Genomic DNA, 21428 nt, shown 5'->3' on the forward strand with positions numbered 1-21428 from the left:
GCCACTTGGGCTCACTTACTTGCCTCATAGTCTGTTCCATTTTTTAGAAAGTATTTTATTTTCACTTACTGATGTAGGGAAGATGACAAGCAAAAATGCCCAACATGTTTAAACAGCACACATGTGAGAGGTAGTATCATCAGGTGAAATACTGACACTCACTGGGGCCAACACCTTGTCCTCTCCCAGGGACACCGAGCATCTTGAACATTTTCACTGGCTCACACCTGCCAATTTCTTTCATAGGCTTACAGTTTGGATAGTAAATTCAGGGTGAAATTTTTTGATAAATCAGTAAAAACTGTTTGTGAGAGTTCAGTTAGTAAAGATACAGCAAAATTAAGAAATTTATTTTATAATTATCCTCAGTGTTCAGGGATTGTGAGACAAATTGCAAAGTGGCCATACAAATGATGATCTCCTGTGGAATTGTCTTAAAAGTTGTGAATTAGGCAGTGTTTCATAGACTCCTACATCTGACTATATTATTTCAAAGAATATATGTAGCATGAGGAGAATTTCCATTTGATGGTCAAGAGAAAAGCAGAAATCCAATGTTTGTTCTGATAAGAAGCGGCTCTTCTCTCTAATCACATCACTGAAGTGTTCAGAGAGGGAAAGATTTTTCTTTCCAGTTAATTATCATCTAATGGCTAGTAAATTATTTTGCATAAGCTAATATGCAACAACACTATTTTAAAAATCCCAGTAGAATTAACTAATTAGTTCTCTCATTTAAAGGCTTTAATCAAGCTGTTCTTCCAAGGAGAAATAAGAAGTGCACTAAGTCAAGTGGGTTGATTATAAAGAAATCATGTACTGCTCTATGTAGAATTAAAGGTACCGGAACAGAACACCCAGAGGTAGAGTACCATGTCAACCTTGGCCTTACCCTTTGATTTCAAGGCTTCTAATACCTTTGAATCAGCTGTTACATCACTCACTAGCTTGATTTCAACATTTTGAGAAGTCAGTTGGAGCAACTTTTCGAAAAGACGTTGACCCTAGAAAAAATATTCAGAACCAAAGTCAGAAAACCTAAAAGTACGCTATTTTAAATAGGAATAAATAAACATTGAAAATTAAAACTATTCATTCAAATTTTAAAAGGTAAGCACTTCAGCCCTTGGCAGCACTTCGTAAATTCAAAAGAGTTTATGGAAATAGAGTAGCAGTAGGAACACAGATTACATTGTTTTTTTGAGTATTGTGCAATTCAACAATTATTGCAATAGTCATTTCAATGCTACGATGCAAATCTACTCTTCTTTTACTTTTTCATGAACTCAAATTATCTACACGTGAAGAGGCAGAGAATATTAAACAGTTGTGATTGGACCCAGAAAGACCTGGATTCCAGCTGGTTTTCCAATTTACAAACTCCGTTTCTTAATCTCATTAATTTCCAGTTTCTTCTTCAGTAAAAGATAGATAATATTAGTATTTACTTTAAAAGGTTTTTGTGAGGATTAAGAGATAGTAGTAGGTAAGAATCCTTTAAGTGTTAGCCATTATGGGGGGAATCATGACTACTTATCAGGGATTTGCATAAATTCGCCTGCTTGTTTAAAACGTATTTTACTGAATTCAACATATGGTCTGCCTAGAAATCTATAATTATTAGCCCAGCCTAAAAATAACTGAAAAAAAAAAAAAGTAAAGGCTTTCCTTATAAGATTTTCACAAACATAATTTTTACAGTAAAAATTTTTTTTTAATCTCAGGGACACTCTGAATAGTGGTAGGTCCATAGCTATTATATCATCTTAGGTGAGTGGACTGCAACATTATCCTTTTTATTTTCTCTTGTGTGTTTTCATAGACTCCTCATTATCATAGGAGGAAACTGGTCTTCTTTTATTGGTTCTTCAGAATGTTGTTATTCAGCCACAAACTCAAATGCCTTCGGAGGCTAAACAGGCAATAAGGCTTTGGTATTAATGGCCCCAAGTGGCAGAGTCTTATCTTACTTTGATAAGAATAGATTATTGATAATGATCATGTAGAAAGAATTTGAAGACTGAAAAGAGAAAATGGATGAAATGTAGATGTACAGCAGTGATTCCTGCAATTCAGCCTTAGAAAAGAAAGAAGCCAAAGATCAAAACCCTAAAGCTTTGGAATATTAAGGAGGAGGGAGCTGGTATGCCAGTGCTAGGGCGACAGCTGACAGCAGGGAGGAGCGTCTGGCATAATCCAGCCATGCTCCTGCCTAGAGCTGGTGCAGTATAGCCTAAGCTCCATAATCCTTGGAAGTTAGAGAAAAGAGGAGTTGCACCCCATGTCAGGCATGGAGGCTTCCTTTTTGTCTAACTAAGTGTGCTGATAAAGGTTGCCCAAAGTAGAACTCACCAAAAGTGACCAAATTACTTTGCATGCAAAACATGGAGGCAGCCTCCCCACAAAGCAGGTATTCCTATGAGGTACGTAGAATGAGTGCATCAGGCCGTTGCAAATTACTTTTTTAATAAAGAGGTGAGAGGGAAGAGGGAGGGAGAGAGAAAGAGAGATATGAAGAGATAGAGGGAGAAGGATAAGGAAAAAAACAGCTGCTGATTTGCTGACTTCAGGGTCTACATAAATTTCAAATTTACTATGGAGAAATGAGGGCTTGGCAGTGAGAGGCTCAAACACTGGATGTGAGGGAAGATGCACTTGGTGGGGCTTTGTGGATTTTCCTGCAGAGCTGCCACCAACACAACCTCCTCCCTGTGAGCTTTGTCACTCTGCCGAGTTGTGCACTATACTCTTGTCACACACCCTTGAAGGTTTGGTGATGCCTACATAGCCCAGATTTCTAGAGCCCAGACTCATGGTCATCTCACAGTCACATAAATTGTTTGTATTTTTCACTTTCACAAAGGGAAAGGGCATATGTACTTTGTGTGTTATGTAAGTCCCCATAGTTAGTGAGCCAGTATTTTTAAAGACTTTCTTTTTTTCTTTTTTTTTTTTTGATGTGGACCATTTTTAAAGTCTTTATTGAACTTGTTACAATATTGCTTCTGCTTTATGTTTTGCTTTTTTGGCTGCAACGCATGTGAGATCTTAGCTCTCGGACCAGGGATCAAAACCATACCCCCTGCATTGGAAGGCAAAGTCTTAACCACTGGACCGCCAGGGAAGTCTCGAGCCAGTATTTTTAAACAAATGCTTTTATTTTTGCTCTTAGTTAACAATAAATTTAGCACAAATGAAACATAAGAGATCTTCTAACCTATCTGTACTTCTGGCTCTGAGCCTTAAATTTATTCTCACTGTGTTATTTTTGTGAGATTTAAAATGAAGACCAGAACTATCAAACATGAATGAAAATAGAAACTCCAAAAGCTACAGATAGTAGCAGACTGTCATTAAATAAAGCTTATTTTTACTTCAATATGTGCTGATTACTTACACCAAGGAGTCTTAAAAATTTTAAATATAGTGCTCACTGTAATGAACTTGTGCTGGGGTAGAATTTCTGTACTTGGGCTTGAGGCAGAACTTCTATTAAATTTCCCCTGTTTTCAGTGTCTTACCTCCCAGTCCACCCATTTTTGCTAGGACATTCAAAATGTAATTACTTCAAAGGTATGAAACACTTATTCTATGCTGAGATCTGCAGTAAGGCCCACTGCTCTCTGAGTTAAATTTACTCATCATGTTTTCGTAAAGGAATAACAAAAGCCCCTTGGCTTTTAAACATCAGCAGTTTAAAGACTTGCTCTTTCTGGTGAGAAACATTAGCTAACATTTTAAACTTAAATAAATCATCTTGAAGTTAGCTAGTGGCTCAGGCACATTGACCTACTTTAAGCCATTTTTTTCCAATGTCTGCAAAAACCTTATGATAGACAGTACAATCCTGGACAGAGAGCTGTACCGCAAGGAAAGAGATCCAGCTCAGCCCCTTTGTGACTCTGAAGAGGCTGCTTAACCCAAGAGAGTAGGGGTTATAAATACTGCCTATTTCTGTCGACCCAAAACAACTCATAGGCAGGATGAAATGCCACAATAAAATGTGAAGGGGAAAAACAAAAATACCAAAGAGAAATCAGAAGATAGTCCTCTGATAGGACTTAAAAAAAAAAGTCCTCTGGCTGGACTAAAACTCTACGATTTTAGAGCTAAATTAGAAGAGTAATTAAAGAACACTGTTTTGAGGCCCAAATTAGTGGCCCAAAGACCAAATGGAGGAAATATCTCAAAGCACAAACATGCATGCACACACACATACACAAAAGTATAAAGGTGACGAGGGGAGAAAAGGGTGATCGATAAATTGAAGATATATAACATGTGGCTAATAGGTGTATTAGAAGAGTAAAAGAGACAAAAAGAATACGTTTGCAAATAACAGAAGAAAAAAGTATCCAACTTGAGGAAAGACATAGATTTACATGTTGAAAAGATAACTGAAGATGGAGGCAAATGTAATGTGGAAAGTCACATCTAGGCACATTCTGTAGAACTAATCAACACCAAGGAGAGAGAGGAATTCTTACAAACTCCCAGCCCAAAACAGAACAAAACAAAAAGGTACCTATCAAGGAAAATGGATCAGACTGGCGTGGAGCTAACCATCAGCAACACTAAACCAGCACTTGGTGGTGACAGACCGTGGAAGAAAAAGAGTGAAGCCCAGGAGTGCTTTACCCAGTCAAGGATTTTACCTGCCAGCGGGAAAGAAAAAAATATTTGCAGATATATACAGGTTTAGAGACTGTATTACCTACATAACCCATATGAGGAACATATTCAATGAAGGGCTCTAACTAAACAGTAAATAACACTAAAAGCCATCAAGGAGGATGAAGGAAAGAAGAAATAATTGGTTATCAATGTGATATGAATATGTGTTTGATGTACTTGCTAGGACACTTTATAAGGGAAGGCCTACTAAGAATCTATTACATGCATTCCCAGTGCTATTACCCTAAAGGGACTGAAAATTGATTCTTTCCGGTGTGAGTGTAGAGATATGTGTGTAGATGAAAGTTACTCTTTTTTATCAATAAAACATAGATATACAAACAGTAAATATGCAATATATCTGTGGTATTAAAATTTCATGGTGGCGGCAGGATTAGGAAAAAATGTCTAAAAATTTCCCAAGTAAGGTGATAATGAAAAAAAGGGTTGAGAAACACTGATCTACAACAAATTGGATAAAGAATCTCAGTAAAAATTAGAATAAGAGCTGAGGAGGGCTTAAAAGGACTAGATGGGAAAAAGGTCATAGTAATGGAACTGACAGTTATAAACTGGTATGTACCAAAGAGCATAGTGGCTAAATACATAAAGCAAAAGATAATAAAAAGGCAATTAAAACACTACCACTGGGCTTCCCTGGTGGCGCAGTGGTTGAGAGTCCGCCTGCCGATGCAGGGGACACGGGTTTGTGCCCCGGTCTGGGAAGATCCCACATGCCGCAGAGCGGCTGGGCCCTTGAGCCATGGCTGCTGAGGCTGCGTGTCCAGAGCCTGTGCTCCTCAACGGGAGAGGCCACAACAGTGAGAGGCCCGCGTACCGCAAAAAAAAACCAAAACAGAAACAAAAACAAACACTACCACTTTAAAATATGTCTTTCAAGCCTGGGTAGATCTAATAGAAAATAAATGAGGATATATGAAAATTAAATAATACAATCAATAAACTTGATTATGTGTACATTTATATATTTTTCATTTTATATATCAAGCCCCTCAAAACAATATTTGTCTGTGGAACATTTATAAAAAAAACCTTCCTGTAACTGCCATTAAGAAAACTTGAACAATGGTTAAAATGAAATATTCTACAGGCTTCATTCTCTGCTCATAATGTAACAAAATGAGAGACACACCATTAACATGTAACTCATAAAACAAATCTTAACTACTTGAACATTTTAAAACTCACTCTTAGATTATCCTTACATCAAAAGAGAAAAGAAATGTGAGTTTTTGTATTCTCTAGGAAACTATGAACAGTTGAGCTCTTCATAGCAAAACCATGAAATGAAGAAATATTTGGTGTCAGAGAGAAATTTTTAACTGTAAATGTCTTCAGTATTATTAAAAATGAACCATAGAGTCACAGTAATCATATTAATATGGTAGTGGCATAGGAATGGATAAACAGACAAGGGGACTTACAGAGAATCCAGAAATAGTACTACACATGATTTTTATTTAAAACATGCTATTTTAATTCAGTCTGAAAGAGGTGAAGTGGTTTAATCAGGCACAAGTGGAAGATACCCCTATATTACACTACATAGAAAAATACATCCTTAGGAAGAATAAGGATACACCAACACTTTCAAGAAAATCTGGGCAACTACATCTACAGTCTTGGAGTGGTGAAAACCTTAATCACGCTGTAGGAGGCTAAATAATGGCCTCCAAAGATGTCAGGTCCTAATCTGGAAACTGTCAACGAAATAGAATCTTTGCAGATGTGATTAAATTAAAGGTTTTGAGATGAGGAGATTATCCTGGATTATTTGAGTGAGCCCCAAAGGCAATCATAGTAGAGATAGGCAGAAGGGACTGACACACCCAGAGGAGGAGGGAGTGTGAACATGGAGCAGGCAGATTTGAAGATCCTGGCCTTGAGGACTGGGGTGACACAGCAGCAGACCAAGGGATGCCAGCAGCTACCAGAAGCTGGAAGGGGTAAGGAGTGTATTCTCCCCTAGAACATGGTGGCTACCCTCTGGAGGGAGCACCCCTCTGCTGACAACTTGGCTTTGGCCCAGTAAAACTAATTTCAGACTTCTGGCTTCCAGAACTGCAAGAGAATAAATTTCTGTTATTTTAAGTCACAGTGTGTGCTAATCTGTTGCACTGGCCACAGAAAACTAATAAACAAGCCAGCTATATAGAAGTAATAAAAGATATATAGAACTATAAAAGTAAAAATAATTATAGAGCAAAAGATACCACAAGGTTAATGAAAAACAGTAAAAGTCTGGAATAAATATTTGTTATGCAAATGAGAAACAAAGAGTTAACAGCTGTACCCTACAAAAATAAATTAAAAATTAGTAAGAAAAGGCCAATAGCCCAACCAAATGTGGGCAAAGTATAGATTAGACAAGCCTAAGAAGAGCAAGCCTACACGGCTAGCAGACATAAAGAGATGCTTTATGTTGACGAGAGAAGCATGACACAAAGCAATATAGAGATCTCTCTTTGCACTCAAAGAGACAAGAAATAATTTATGAGTGGCAGCATTTACTCTTGTCAACGATTTCGGGAAAGAGTACTCTAACATATTGCTTCCTTCCACACAGGAATCTCACATCTAGAGGCCCATCCCAAAGAAACAAAGGCACCAAAATATGCGTGTGCGCTTATGATTATATATCTTAGGTATGCTATCATGATACACACACACACACACACACACACACACACACACAGGATAAAAAGTTTAAATCAGAGTAAAAAGGGACATAAGGACTGATTAAACATTTGATGATACAGTCATGAGAAAACAAGATTTAGCATTTATTTGAAGATACAGTGTCCTTTTAAAGCAATACATTTGCCTTGACTTTTTTTAAATTTGTGACTTAACAGACAAAACCACACATGCATCAACCCCTCTTGACTCAATTTGTTAATTTATTTAACCAGTCAGTATTATCTATAAGATTGACCTCTTATTTATTTACTATATTTACTGAAATTTTTGGTTACTATACTTACTGAAAAAAGTTTTCTTCGGTTTAGAACACATACTAAAATTTTCTTATTTACTTATTATATTTACTGAAATACACAAAGTTTTCCAAGGGTATAAATGTAAATATATTACTTACTTATATATTTGTCAGTGTCAACTGTTACTCTCAAATACCCCCAGGACGAGGAAAAATGTCTTTTGAGCAAATTTATTCAACACATTTGCTGGATGCCTGCTATGTGCCACGGGCTTTAACAAGTATTGGAGATAAATGATAAATAAGTAAATACAGCAAATGTGTCAGATGACAGGTAAAGGAGGTACAGGCCTACGGGAAATACAGCAAGGGCACTAATAACCCAGTCCAAGGCACTCAGGGAAAGTTCCCCCAAAAAGGGGAGGAAAGAAAGAATATTCAGGTGAAGATCTGTGGCAGAGACATAAGTAGGAGCACATCATGAAGGGTCTTGCAAGCCTGGACAAACAGTCTACACCTCACCTGGAAAACAGTGTGGGCCTCTGAAGGATTTTACACAAAGCCATCCCTGTCAGGGGCAGATGAAAAGAGATGAATAAGCTCATCATACCCACGAAGGGCCAGGAAATAGCAAGGAATTAATACCAGGAGCAGCATGCTTATTACAGGGATCTGGGCAGCTGGATTCCTACAGTACTAGAAAGTAGCTTTAAGGCTGCTCCAGTGTCCAGTCTGGCTGCAAAAGGTGGGTGGACAACGTAATCTTGGCAGTGCATTCAGCAGTATCTGGAAGACTGTGCATGGCACTGCAGGAGATGGTAGCCTGTGATGTGACTGGGGCAAGGGAGGAGTACCAGGAGGTGCCAAACACTCCAGCTCTTCCACAATCACTTATTCTGAGTGGGCAGAGAGCCCCACACAGAATGGAGGCAGAATTCCTTCACATATTCTCTCCCAGTGGTCCCAGCTTCCCCAAGAAGCAACCATGAGGATTTACTACATTGCTCCCCCAAAACCCCATGGCCTTAAGAAACAGCTCAGACTCTTTTGCCCTCTAATCCTACTTCTGAGAATTGATGCTGAGTGAATGAGCAAAAAGAAGAGAATGGTTTGGGGCTTCCCTGGTGGCGCAGTGGTTGAGAGTCCACCTGCCTATGCAGGGGACACGGGTTCGTGCCCCGGTCCGGGAAGAGCCCACATGCCACAGAGCGGCTGGGCCCGTGAGCCATGGCCGCTAAGCCTGCGCATCCGGAGCTCGTGCTCCACAACGGGAAAGGCCACAACAGTGAGAGGCCCACGTACCGCAAAAAAAAAAAAAAAGAAATATTTACTGCAGTAGAATTTACTTCTGAAAAAGAGAAATAGCTTAAATGGCCAATAATAGAGAAATATCAATAGTTATATACATTTAATCTGGTGTATATGCTACATTGTATATTATGCAACCAATATAAAACAATGTTTACCAGGGTTTCTAATAACATGGAAAGATGCTTATGGTGTGACATTAAGTTCAAAATTAAGAGACAAATTTCTTTATATGAGCCTATGTATGTAATTATGCATAAAATATCAAACCATTAAAATTTTTTTGTTGATGATCACATGGATGATTTTGTCCTCTTTCATTTCTCTGTAGTTTCCAAATTTTCTATAGTAAGAAGCTATTGGTATTATAATGAGAAAAAAATCCAACCTATTCTTTTTAAAAAAAAGTTCCCAAAACATCAATAGACCATAGGAATTACAGAGCGAAAGTCTAGAGAGAAAACAATCAAGCGTATAGGTAAACAAAACTAAGACAACTTTAAAGAAATGCTATTATTTAATGAAAATAATTGAGAAGAATGTCTTCGGGTTCATGATTTATTCATGTCTATATGATTGGATTCTGAAAGAATCAAAGAAGTTAAACTCTTGCTAATCATAGTGTTTTATGAGTTTATATTTGAATGATGATTTTCCTTAGAAATATATTAGAAAGCAAGGAAGAACATAATTAGAATTACTCAACAGATGGGGGAGCAAAAGCATACAGAAGCAGCAGGAATTCACTAAGAACTGCATTGAGGGAGGACCAGAAGCCACAAGAGCCAGGAGGGCTCTGCTGAGAGCGGAGAGAAAGCTGCACAAACCTGTTTGCTGACAGCTCCTTTCATCACTGCTCTACCACTCTGTATTCTTATCACTGGTTTTTCTGTCTCCCCCACTACTCATTGCTCATTTGATTTTGTGTCCCCAGCAAACAGCGCAGTACCTTGATAAATGTTTGTTCAGTAAAGGCACATTCAAAATTAGTCTATGGCCACATTTCAAAGAGGAGAATGCTAATTTATAAGCATGTGTCAAGTGTTGATTTTGTGGAACAAAAATGATACTATTTTGAAAGAAGGGGACAGTCTTTTCATAAGGTGACACTATTTTCATGTTGATACTGCACCAGGAGTTATTCAGTCTGGAGATGAGAAGGCTGAAGAGAACCTACTGTTTATGTGGAACATTGATATAGAAGTTGTCACCCTTTTGTATCATCACTGAGAGAACAACTGGAATAAACAGGATTAAACCGAAACAGGTAAAATTAAGTTGACTGAGCAGAAAGGGACCAACCTGGCTCTATCGTGAAATCTATAAAAATCACACACTGTTTATTAGACTGGGATGGTTTAGAGCAGTAATTCTCAACCCTGGCTGAACAATGGAATCCCTAAGTTATCTTTTAAAAGGTATCAGACCCTGAGCCCCTCTCCAAATATTTTAATTTAACTGATCTGAGGTGAGCTTGGACATCGGTATATTTCAAAGGCTCCCCAGGTGATTCTTACTGGTCGTTATGGCTGAAAATTGCCATACTGGGACAGAAGGGTAAGAATCTACTTGAAAATATGCACATTTTTCTTTCTCTTTTCTTCACCTAAACTTTGAAGAACCACCTGAATTATTATTCTGGGAAGAATTATCTTAACCTCCTTTAATAGAAGTTGAGAACTTGATGGACAGCTGAAAGTTATTCCTGCTGTAAAATGATAAAGTAAATTCCTGTATGGAATTTGAAAGTAAATGTCTTGCACTAGAAAAACAAAAATCAAATGAAAACAGCAACTATCTTTTATGAGCTCCATTATTTGCTGTTTCACAAACTATCTAATCAAATTTACAAAGCAATCAAATGAGACAGGCATTATTAAATCCATTTTATAGATGAGGGAATTGATGATCAGAGGGATTATGACATTTGCCCAGTGTGACCACAACTACTAAACTGCTGGTCATGTCAAATATGGTTGATGCCAAACCTGTGGTCTTTCCACTGTAGCAAATGCCTCCTAGACAGTTTGCCTTTTCCATAAAACCAAACTTTGAGAGGCAATGGAACAGCAGGGATGGGACAGAAAGGAAGAGTGGGCTTAGAAGGGCATTGAAGATGGAGAATCAATAAGATGGTGGAGACTGGGAATGAGAAGTACTGGAGTGTGTGGAGTCCTAGCTGACTCCACCAGACTGCAGGCTCCCTGAGGATGGCTAAGAGATATTACAGGTCAAAGTATGAAGTGATAGTAATAGAAAATGTTAACAATATCATTTATGAACAAATCATGAAGATAGCTATGAAACAAACATCACAAGGAAAGGGTTTATAGTTGGCTGAAACAAAATCTCTCTTCTGTTGCTTAATCTACATTGATAGTCAGTTAGGAAGAATATTGCTAGGAAGGAATGAGTGGGCTACAAGACAGGGCCTGGAGACCTGAGTCACACAGGGATGCAGCTACCTAATCAAGGGACGGCAGGATGCATCCCACCAAAGTGAGATCACTGAATGCTGCCTGGCCTTAGGGGACTTCAACTTAAACAAAAACAAGGAGCAAAACACCAACCAACTGACCAACTAACAAAAATCAGAAGTGCCTGTAGGTTGGATAAGATCACATTACTTCCTGCGTATCCAAGATTCAAGATGTCAGTTGTCCAGAGGGATATATATGTATGCATGTATATATGTATACATAGATAGATGGGTGAGAGCAAGACACTGTGTGTGTGTGTGTGTGTGTGTGTGTGTGTGTGTGTGTGTAAAAATCTGTAATAAATAAAAGTTAGAATTCCATATATAATGATAATTTTCCTAATCCTTCTTATCTACCCAGAGTCTCACATGTGTAGAAATTATATTCCTCTTTTAATTTTACATGGTAACCATCTTGGATTCTAGTGTAAAGTACCCAGTAAGAACTCATTATTTGTTACTACAATTAAACTGACTTGAACTAAAGTTGCAGTGTGCACCTAAATAAGTAAATGTGAATGATAACATTCATGAGTTTAACAATAAACACTTACATAGGCACTAAATGGTCAAAGACTGTTCTATACCCTTTACATATATTAACTAATTTAATCTACACAACAACCTATGAGGGTAGATTCTGTTATCACCTTGATTTTGCTGATGAGAAAACTGAGGCACAGAGAGTTTAGCGTCTAGCTCAAAGTCACACAGCTAATAAGTAGATAAAAAGAAATATAAACTATACTCCTGACTCATTTCTATAGTCTGTCCTGTCTACCACTGACAGTCTGCCTACCACTTACTGTGTAGAGACAGGATCCTGGTTTATGCTTTCCAAAATAACCTCTTGGATCATTGAACTTTCAAACATGTTAGTTACTAAATTGAGCAAATACTGTTCAATTTTAAAAATCATAATTTTTCAAAATTAAACAATTGTGATGTATCATCAACTGGTAATCGTGGCTCACTGTAGACCAGTAACTAATTGATTTCATATAAATACATCTCTTTAAGATTCAGTTGTTGTAGCTCATTAATTATTTTATTTGGTTTCTTCCAATGAACTCATAGAGAATAGGACTTTTTTGCTCAATGAATTAGGTAGCTCTACTAAGAAGCCTTTGTCAAATCATATTTCCTGGCTTTTCCTAAAGAGTCTTGATTTCATAAATCTCCCTCATTTTATCCCATAAATTAGCAATCAAGTTGTCCTAGAAATTCAATGTTTCAGGGTCTAAACTCATCATTTGGACAGAAAGAAACAAAACCCTTAGCCCAACCATGTCTTGATTAAATATGAAAATATAATTTCCATGGAACTGTAGACCTCACTAGCCCTTAACATGACTGTGATCCAGAGCAAGGTCACTGCCCAGTTTCTTTCAGCACAGAAGGAAACAACCACAAAAAGATTAACAACACCCAGGGAGAAGTAGGAAAAACAAGATGAGTTTTTCTGGGTGGGAATTAAAATAGTGACCCTTTGGCAGCACAGATTAAAAGTGCATTTTTAATGAATGTGTCTATTTCCAGGCAAATGAAAAAAAAAGGTAGGCATTCATCATCCTATTAATAATGACCATAGCTCACTCTTACAAAATGGCATCCGGAGAGGACAGAGACATCCAGAGAACACACAGATGTCATGTGCCATGTTTATTTGTGTCCCTTTTCTGCTGAGCTGGGGCCTGCCTGCCACTGGCTATACCATTCCTTGGTGTATTTTGCTTACAGCTGCATTATGATAAGTAGATGGGCTGCTTTTCAGTTATAATTCCTACTTATTTATTTACCATTTATGGTTTCCGTTTAGGACTTTTCAGGCTCTGTTAGTTTAGAAGTCTGTTAGAATAGTCCTGTTTGACTATTGTGCCTCTCAAAATAAAAATATTTTCTTTTAAAAATATATTAATGGAAAATAAGCTATGAACCTGAGCCAATTTTCTGAAACATCTTTTAAAAATTTTAATTAGCTCACTTGAGTAATTACAGTGTGAATTTCATTTTCTTAACATTCTTTTCTCTGTGTGCAATAAGTCAATCAATGGCTATATCCCAATATTTATGAGGGCTTGGTAAAAATAAAAACATGCTCAAAGGTCCAAAGATTAGCCATCCGAAATCTGAAAGGTTGGGTAAAGTCTTTAATTTCCTATTTCCATTTGAAAGATAAAATCAGGTAAAATTTAAATCAAATAGGCTTTCAGGCAGTACCTTCCTTGGTAGAAATGGTAAAACTTGATGGCCTGGAGAGAACAGGATATGAATCTTTAGAGTGTACCTGAAGAGAAAAAGCTGGCAGCAAGGACCTGCTTTCTTTTTTCCATTCCTGATCTCTGTACAATTACCCCTGTGGTGTGGTGAGAGGGCAGCAAGGAGTGAGCCAGGCTCTTGAAAAATAATCTCTAAAAGTCCAAGACATGTGGTATTTAGACAAGTTCTTCTGGGCCACTGAATCCTAAGTCCTTTTGCAAACGCTGCTCTAGGGCTTGAGGGTCAGGTGAGGGGAGATGGGAAATGGAGCAAACCAGGCACCAAGCACTCTACTCCACACGCTTGTTCTTTCTTTAAAGACTACACTCCATGCCTGGTGTTTCAACTAGTGGCAGTCACTTGGCCACCAGTGGGCCAGAGGAAGAGGAGAAAGGTTACTGTCTTGTTGAAGTTGCAACCCTCCGAACTCCGCTGTCAACCTCCCCGCTCCCTCCTGCTCACCACTCCTTCCACGATATGGTACTCAGGGCCAAGAGCAGACAGGAGTAGGGAGAGCTGTTCATGAGAGATGGGTCTCACATCCTGCTTGAATCCGTTTAATTTCCTAAGCAGGTAAAGCCCCTCTATCCTTCATGTCTGCAAATGCAGCTCTCTCCTTGTAAAGAGGCAAAGTGAAATTAGCTCAAAACTCTGAAGAAAACCAACTGGTATTAAACTGTAAAGGAGCCTGGTGCTGTTAGGGGAATGAGAGGCAGCAAAAAGCCATCGCTGGTGGGCGCAGAATGACTCTACTAGAAGATATCAGTTCACACTGGGGTCTCCTCCTAAAGGACTGCTGGGTGAGTTCAGTAATAGCCAGGTTACTGACAGCAAATTGAAAAATTCCATTTCCTGGCAGTAGGCCAGCTGTTAGAGAGTGACTTGAATTAAGCTAAGTGTTACCTTCTTTCTGCATGGGTAACATCGACCTTAATTCACTCTAAAGCCATGCAACTGACAAATACTTTTTCCCTGACCAAACTCTAGCCAGGATCCTCTGAGTCTACTTCTCTATCAGCCCCTCAACCTTGGCCTATAAAGACTGTAGACTCTCAACACAAATCATTTCATCCACCCTGCTCTGCCCTACCTCTGTCTCTCCTCCCCCATTAAAAGGCTTGAACAAACACTAACATGGTTTCTAACAGCTCAAGGCCACATCTCTAGGATGACCTTAGCCCCCATTAAAGTGCCTGCCTAAGAAAGCTCAAGACTGCCAAAGAATAGGCTGTTCTGCCAACACCTGAAGATAGGCCCCTGTCTCCCAGCCTATGTGGGAGGGTAGGAGCCTAACTTGGAAAAGCACCAGCTAGCAATCCCAGATGGGGTTCACACATGGACCAACCCTCTTTCCATTTTTTATAAATTTCAACTTCCCTGACCCTGTTCAGGCCCCTGTCACGCCCTTCCATCTCCCTCATTCTTCCTATATAAAGTGCCCGGGCATCTCTGTACAAATCTAAGTTGAGTTCCCTTCACCTGGACCTCTTCCCTACTGCAACAGTATTACTGATCAAAATCTGTCCTGACCACTTTAACTAGCATCCAGCTTTGTTTATCTTTCCATTCAACAAATATTTACTACTCAACAAATATTTACTGAACACCCAGTATGCATCAAGCACCATGCTAGGCACTGTTAGGCAAAACAGACCTAGAGCCTCATGCATCCATTTCACCACTGCCCTGTGAGCAGTACTGAATACTGACCATGATGTGACTTCAGGAACCGTGACAAAGAAAGGCTGTGCCATTCTCTGATGACCCATCTTCTCCCAGAGTCTGAACACCAGGAGGGTTTGCTGGGCTCATAGAGCAAGAGGTCAGAATGGTTTGGTTCAGCTCTTTTCAAAGGTGTGTGAGTATACAAACCACCTGGGAATTTCGCTGCCAACAATTCCTCCCATTCCTGTACATGTATGTTCGTCCTAGAGTCTCTTGTCCCTCCAGTGATTGTGGCCTGGCCATGTGACTTTGTCAGACTAACAGAATGTAGCAAAGTAAAGTTCTGGGAGCCCAGGAATTAAGAGGTCTTGTAGTTTTCATTTTCACTCTCCTGGGATCCAGCTGCCTTATAAAAAGCTTGGGTTAGATTACTGAATGATGAGTGTCCACATGCAGAGAATGAGATGTGTCCAGCCCTCAGGCAGTCCAGCTTCAGCTACCCTCCCACAACTGCATAAGTAATCCCAGCCAGCATTACTGAAGCAAAAGAACTGTCAATCAAATCACAGAATCACAGGAAATAATAATGAATACGTTTTGGAGTTGTTTGTTATACCACAATAAAAAATTAAATAGAAACTACTGTTGCGAAAACTTAAAGCATGTGGCATTGTCTCTGGGACTGGGTGGTGGTAGGGGCTGGAATCTCATTCTGTCACTCAAGGCTGGAAGAACAGTGAAGAAATTGCTTTTGAGGACTTGAGAAAGTAATGGCAGAAAGTTTGGCAACGCTACTGCCTGCTGTAAAGTAGGAGACAGAAAATATGACTAGTGGATTTGGAGAGCTGGCTAAGGAGATTGTTCAGGCAGATTATCATTCAAAGTTTTGGTGGTATATGATAAGAAGAAACTATTTCATTTTCATGCAGAATTTTGAGAGAAATGTAGAAAATCTAGGACAGTCTCTCAATTGAGCAAAAACATTCTCAAAATGAGAAATGACCTCAGGGTAAGGATCAAATCAAAGCTGTGGCTGTACGATTCCATGTTGAGACCTCTGAAGGATTAAAAGCGGTGGTGGTGGTGGGCTGCCTCTCAAAAGGGCTCCTGGAAAATTCAAGGGTGAGGTTCCGAAGCATCTTGAGTCACAGTCCAAAGTAGAAAAAGACCACCTGTGAGTTTTTTGTGGTGTGGCCTTTTGCTAATAGAGTGGATTATAACTGGATACATAGAAAGTCTACAGAAGTTTTTAAGGGGTTGTTCCATTTTGGACTAAAAAAGGACAGAGGTGGTTTAAAATGAAAAGAGGTCTCTGGGGCCTCAGATTTCTACTGGTAGAAAGCCAACCAAGAAAATATGTCTGAAGCAAGCACAGGCTATTTCTTATGAAAAAGAAAGAAAAACACAGAGGGTGGAGCAAAGAGTTTCTGAGAACGGCAGATTAGGAAAGCACCCCCAGGAAGCAGAACTAGATCCCAGTCTAGAGACATTCCCTGTTCTCCAAGTTCGGAAAACTGGTGATGTGTGCCAGGTTGGCTTTTAAAACTGCTGTGGGTTCAATGACTAATTTGTGCTCTCTACTTCCCCCTTTTGAACAGAAGTACCTATCGTAGTTATCTCATCTCTATTTTGCCATTGTATGTTGGGGGGCACGTATCTTGTCTTTGTAGTTCACAGGTTTCCAAATCAAGAGGAGCCCTCATGAGGAGTCCTATTCAGATCCTGTCCTGATGCAGATGAAGAGATCCTAGACTTTGAGCCTTTGCTGTGACGGGATACAAGTTTTGGGGGATGAGGAGGGCATTTTGTATGTGGGAGAGACAGATGGATTGCTGTGGCCAGAGTGCACTGTGGTATATAATTTCCAAAGATGCCTGCCAACAATTCTCCACATTCCCATATGGATGCTACACCTCTCATCTTGGATTTGTGACTTGTTTTGACCAATAGAATAGGGTGGAAGCAATTGGGATTCTAGAGCTCAGGTCTTAAGAGGTCTCACAGGGCTTCCCTGGTGGCGTAGTGGTTGAGAGTCCGCTTGCCGATGCAGGGGACACGGGTTCGTGCCCCGGTCTGGGAAGATCCCACATGCCGCAGAGCGGCTGGGCCCGTGAGCCATGGCCGCTGAGCCTGTGCGTCCGGAGCCTGTGCTCCGCAACGGGAGAGGCCACAGCAGTGACAGGCTCACGTACCGCAAAAAAGAAAAAAAAAAAAGAGGTCTCACAGTTTCTGCTTTTGCCCTTTTAGGATATAACCACAGGTAAATAATTCAAGCTGCTTTACTGAATGATGATAGACACATACAGAGAGAGAGAAGTCCAGCCAGCTGCTAGACATTCCAGACATCTGAGGTAAGATGCTCATATGTGAGGAGTCATCTTGCACCCTCCAGCCCCAGGTAGGCCACCTCAGCCAACACTATTTAGATCAGAGACAAGTTCTCTGACAAACGCTGCCCAGAATCATGAATAAATAAATAATTGTTATTTTTATAAACCACTAAGTTTTGGGATGCTAAATGTTGCAATAAGTACCTGAAGCACCTGCTTCAGCAGAGGTAGAACTGTGCAGAACATAATTAGTAAAATTATCCAATTCTTCTTTAGTATAGCCTTTATGGGATTTTTGTTTATTTGTACCTATTTTCGAATATCTTTTGACTTTAAAATAGTATAATTGAAGCAAATCAAAGCACCAATGAGGTAATGATTATAGGCTTAATGCCAATACATTTTGTATACAAACAGACAAAATTAATTTTATCCTTGACCCCCCCATAGGACATTTAAGTATAGGGCAATGGTCATATACTTGCTAGCTCAGTGCTATCATGGTTGTACCAACATAAAGAAAAACATGCTAAAGATTACCAGGATCGGGGTGGTGGGGGTGGTGGTGTGATGAATTGGGCGATTGGGATTGACATGTATACACTGATGTGTATAAAATTGATGACTAATAAGAACCTGCTGTATAAAAAAATAAATAAATAAAATTAAAACATTAAAAAAAAAAAGATTACCAGGATCATTTTCTTATCTCCAGGACATTTCATTCAGAAATCATTCAGATCATTTAGTCAGTTTTCTAAAGGCTGTTCTTATAACTAGTAAATTTCTTTTTCCTCTTCACTCAAATATGACAGAGTCAAGAATATACAGCTATACTGGGAAGTGTGACTCCACTATTAAAAAAAGTTGGCTCTGAGCCACAAAGACAAATTAGGACACCAATTAACCAATTAAATGTCTCAGCAAGCAGTTACAGAATTGAAACTGTAAACATGCAGGTTGTGCAAAGCAGAATTCTGGGGTGTGCCATCAATGGACACCACAAGACACCTCTAAAGTTGCCCGATACAGCAGTGCTGCATAGAGAGCCTCTTGTTTGCAAAGATGAGATGTGATTTTGCTCTTGAAAGCACTGCATTCTAGTAGAAGCTGAGCAACCTACGATTAACAATGGCACATACATATAAATGTAATAATGGACATGAACTATGGGTATAGATAGACTGAAAAAATGAGCTTGAACTTGAGGAGTGGAAGCAAGAATACTGAGTATAAAATGCACATAAGTAAAATTGTCACACACATTAGAGGATGCAGCTTACCTGACATGCTGATGGATGACTGTGGTTGAGATCCCAATGGGAAGATACTATGTCAACAGACTTTTTGGCCATGCTGAGTAAATTCATCCAGCCTTGGAAAAGTGATAAGTGAAATGGTGCATTTTCTGAATAGGTAAGGCCTTCAGGAATATTTTCCACCAGGGCAATTCTTAGAAAAGATTTTGAAAAACAAACAAACAAAATCTAGTCAAATTTGAAGCCACAGATCTTTACACATGCATACAGAGACATCTGAAAAATACTCTTTACTCTTTCTGAATATATATGTTCCTCATAATTTACATTTTTCAACAAAGGCATTTAACATTTCCCCTATGCTAATCTACTGTGTTCTGAGAGTTTATGTTCAATTTCTCCTCAGTTAGCACTCATATTTCAGAAAATCATAGTATATGTCCCTAATGTCCAGTGCCAAACTAGCCTTGAGAAAAAGTCCAGAGCTTCCTACACAAGCATCTTCCTCTAGTAATATCTCCAGTTTCTAGTACAATGTTGGACATATATTAGAACTAGTTTAGAAACTAAAATATTATGTTTTATTACTACTAGAAAATAAAAATAGTAAATGCTATTACTATTGCTTAAAACCTCTGTTAGTACTTCCCAGCCTAAGGCATAAAATGATACTAAGAAGGAAATTAAAAAACCGGCCTGTTGGGCTTCCCTGGTGGCGCAGTGGTTGAGTCCGCCTGCCGATGCAGGGGACACGGGTTTGTGTCCCGGTCTGGGAAGATCCCACGGACCACGGAGCGGCTGGGCCCGTGAGCCATGGCCCTGAGCCTGTGCTCCGCAACGTGAAGAGGCCACAACAGTGAGAGGCTCGTGTACCACAAAAATATAGTAATAATAAATAAATAAATAAAAACTGGCCTGTTGCAGGGCTTTATTAAAGTTGGAGATGTGGAATATATAAAATAATAGCAATAACCAAGCCCTAAATAAACTACAATCAGCAATATCCTAATAAATGTGTCTTTTCTTTTCATACTTCCTTATTTGTTGACAACATATACACTGTGGCTTGCGTTGGTGCTGCAGCTAAGGCTGTGTGGGTTTCACTTCCGAGTTAGCCAGGTGACACGTAACATTTTAGTTTTTTAAATTTATTTTTTAAATCTTATTTATTTATTTTTAAATTATTTTTTAAAATCTGAATACCATGGGGCATCCTTGAAAGGTCACTGGCATGGAAGTTCAATATCTTAGTTCCCTGACGAGGGAACGAACCTGGGCCCTCAGCAGTGAAAGCTCAGAGTCCTAACCACTAGACTACCAGGGAATTCCCTGACTTCTTTTTATAAACTTATTTATTTTTGGATGTGTTGGGTGTTTGTTGCTGCATGTGGGCTTTCTCTAGTTGTGACAAGAGGGGGCTACTCTTTGTTGTGGTGCGCAGGCTCCTCATTGCGGTGGCTTCTCTTGTTGCAGAGCACGGACTCTAGGCATGCGGGCTTCAGTAGTTGTGGCACATGGGCTCAGTAATTGTGGCTCATGGGCTCCAGAGCACAGGCTCAATAGTTGTGGCGCACGGGCTTAGTTGTTCCGTGGCATGTGGGATCTTCTGGACCAGGGCTCGAACCCATGTCCCCTGAATTGGCAGGTGGATTTTTAACCACTGTGCCACCAGGGAAGTCCCGATAATATTTCAATAAAGGAATAAACAGGTTTTTTTTTCCAGTTTAAGAAATGTAAATTCTCCTGCAACTCTTGACAGGAAACTCCTAACTCTTATGAAGATAGTGTTAGGGTAAGGGTGTAAGCCCTTCTAGAACAGATCTTTTTATTCAAAGCTATGCATCCCTAGTGCTGGATACATAATTAGGGCTCAAGAAATACCTATAGAATGAATCTCAGCTTCTAATACAGAATCCAGAACTTCTCACTAAAACTGCTAACTGTTTATTTTAATGAGACTTGTTCCATTTAGCCAATTTTAGAAACAAAAGCAATACTCTCAGTAATATGTTTGTGTATTTGATGAATATCATAGCCAAAATGGGGTTGGGTATATGTCTTAGAGACATTCACAATTTTAGGGTCCAATCATCCAACCACTACCCACAAATGAATTAAATCTTGTTGAGACCTTATGAGCACAGGACAAGTAAGTCATTTACTGTACCTAACACAGAAATGACTATGACAAAACTCCCTAGTCCTCTGGAATCTATAATCTAGTGAAAGAGCCAGTCTCATACATAATGATTTAAATAGGAGGTAGGCTCTAATAAATGGCAAAACAAGAGTAAGAATTAATTAGATGGATAAGCCACCATCTAAAGTACCACTGGAACATGAGCAGTGAGGAAAAAATAATTAGGTTGGGAGCATCTGGAACTGGAGAAAGTGGGACTTGAAATGAGTCTTCAAAGATATAATTTTTATGGGTCAGCTGGAAGAGAAAGATATTCTAGGTGTATTTGGATACTTGAGAGTTGGTTGGCCAAGGG

At 39.2% G+C, this 21428-nt stretch overlaps 1 protein-coding gene across 1 annotated transcript in view; it reads right to left on the minus strand.

Annotated features, from left to right (window-relative positions):
* Nucleotides 1-21428, minus strand: part of PLD5 (phospholipase D family member 5) — a 506673-nt gene that overhangs the window by 189736 nt on the left and 295509 nt on the right. Inside the window, exons 3-4 of the mRNA XM_032642585.1 lie at nt 18958-19126; nt 893-1004 (exon numbers count right to left, since the gene is read on the minus strand). Of these exons, the coding sequence (XP_032498476.1) occupies nt 893-1004; nt 18958-19126 (281 nt within the window). The remainder of the gene's footprint in view (nt 1-892; nt 1005-18957; nt 19127-21428) is intronic.

The sequence above is a fragment of the Phocoena sinus genome, chromosome 1, assembly GCF_008692025.1.
Source record: "Phocoena sinus isolate mPhoSin1 chromosome 1, mPhoSin1.pri, whole genome shotgun sequence".
In the NCBI taxonomy this organism is placed as follows: domain Eukaryota; kingdom Metazoa; phylum Chordata; class Mammalia; order Artiodactyla; family Phocoenidae; genus Phocoena; species Phocoena sinus.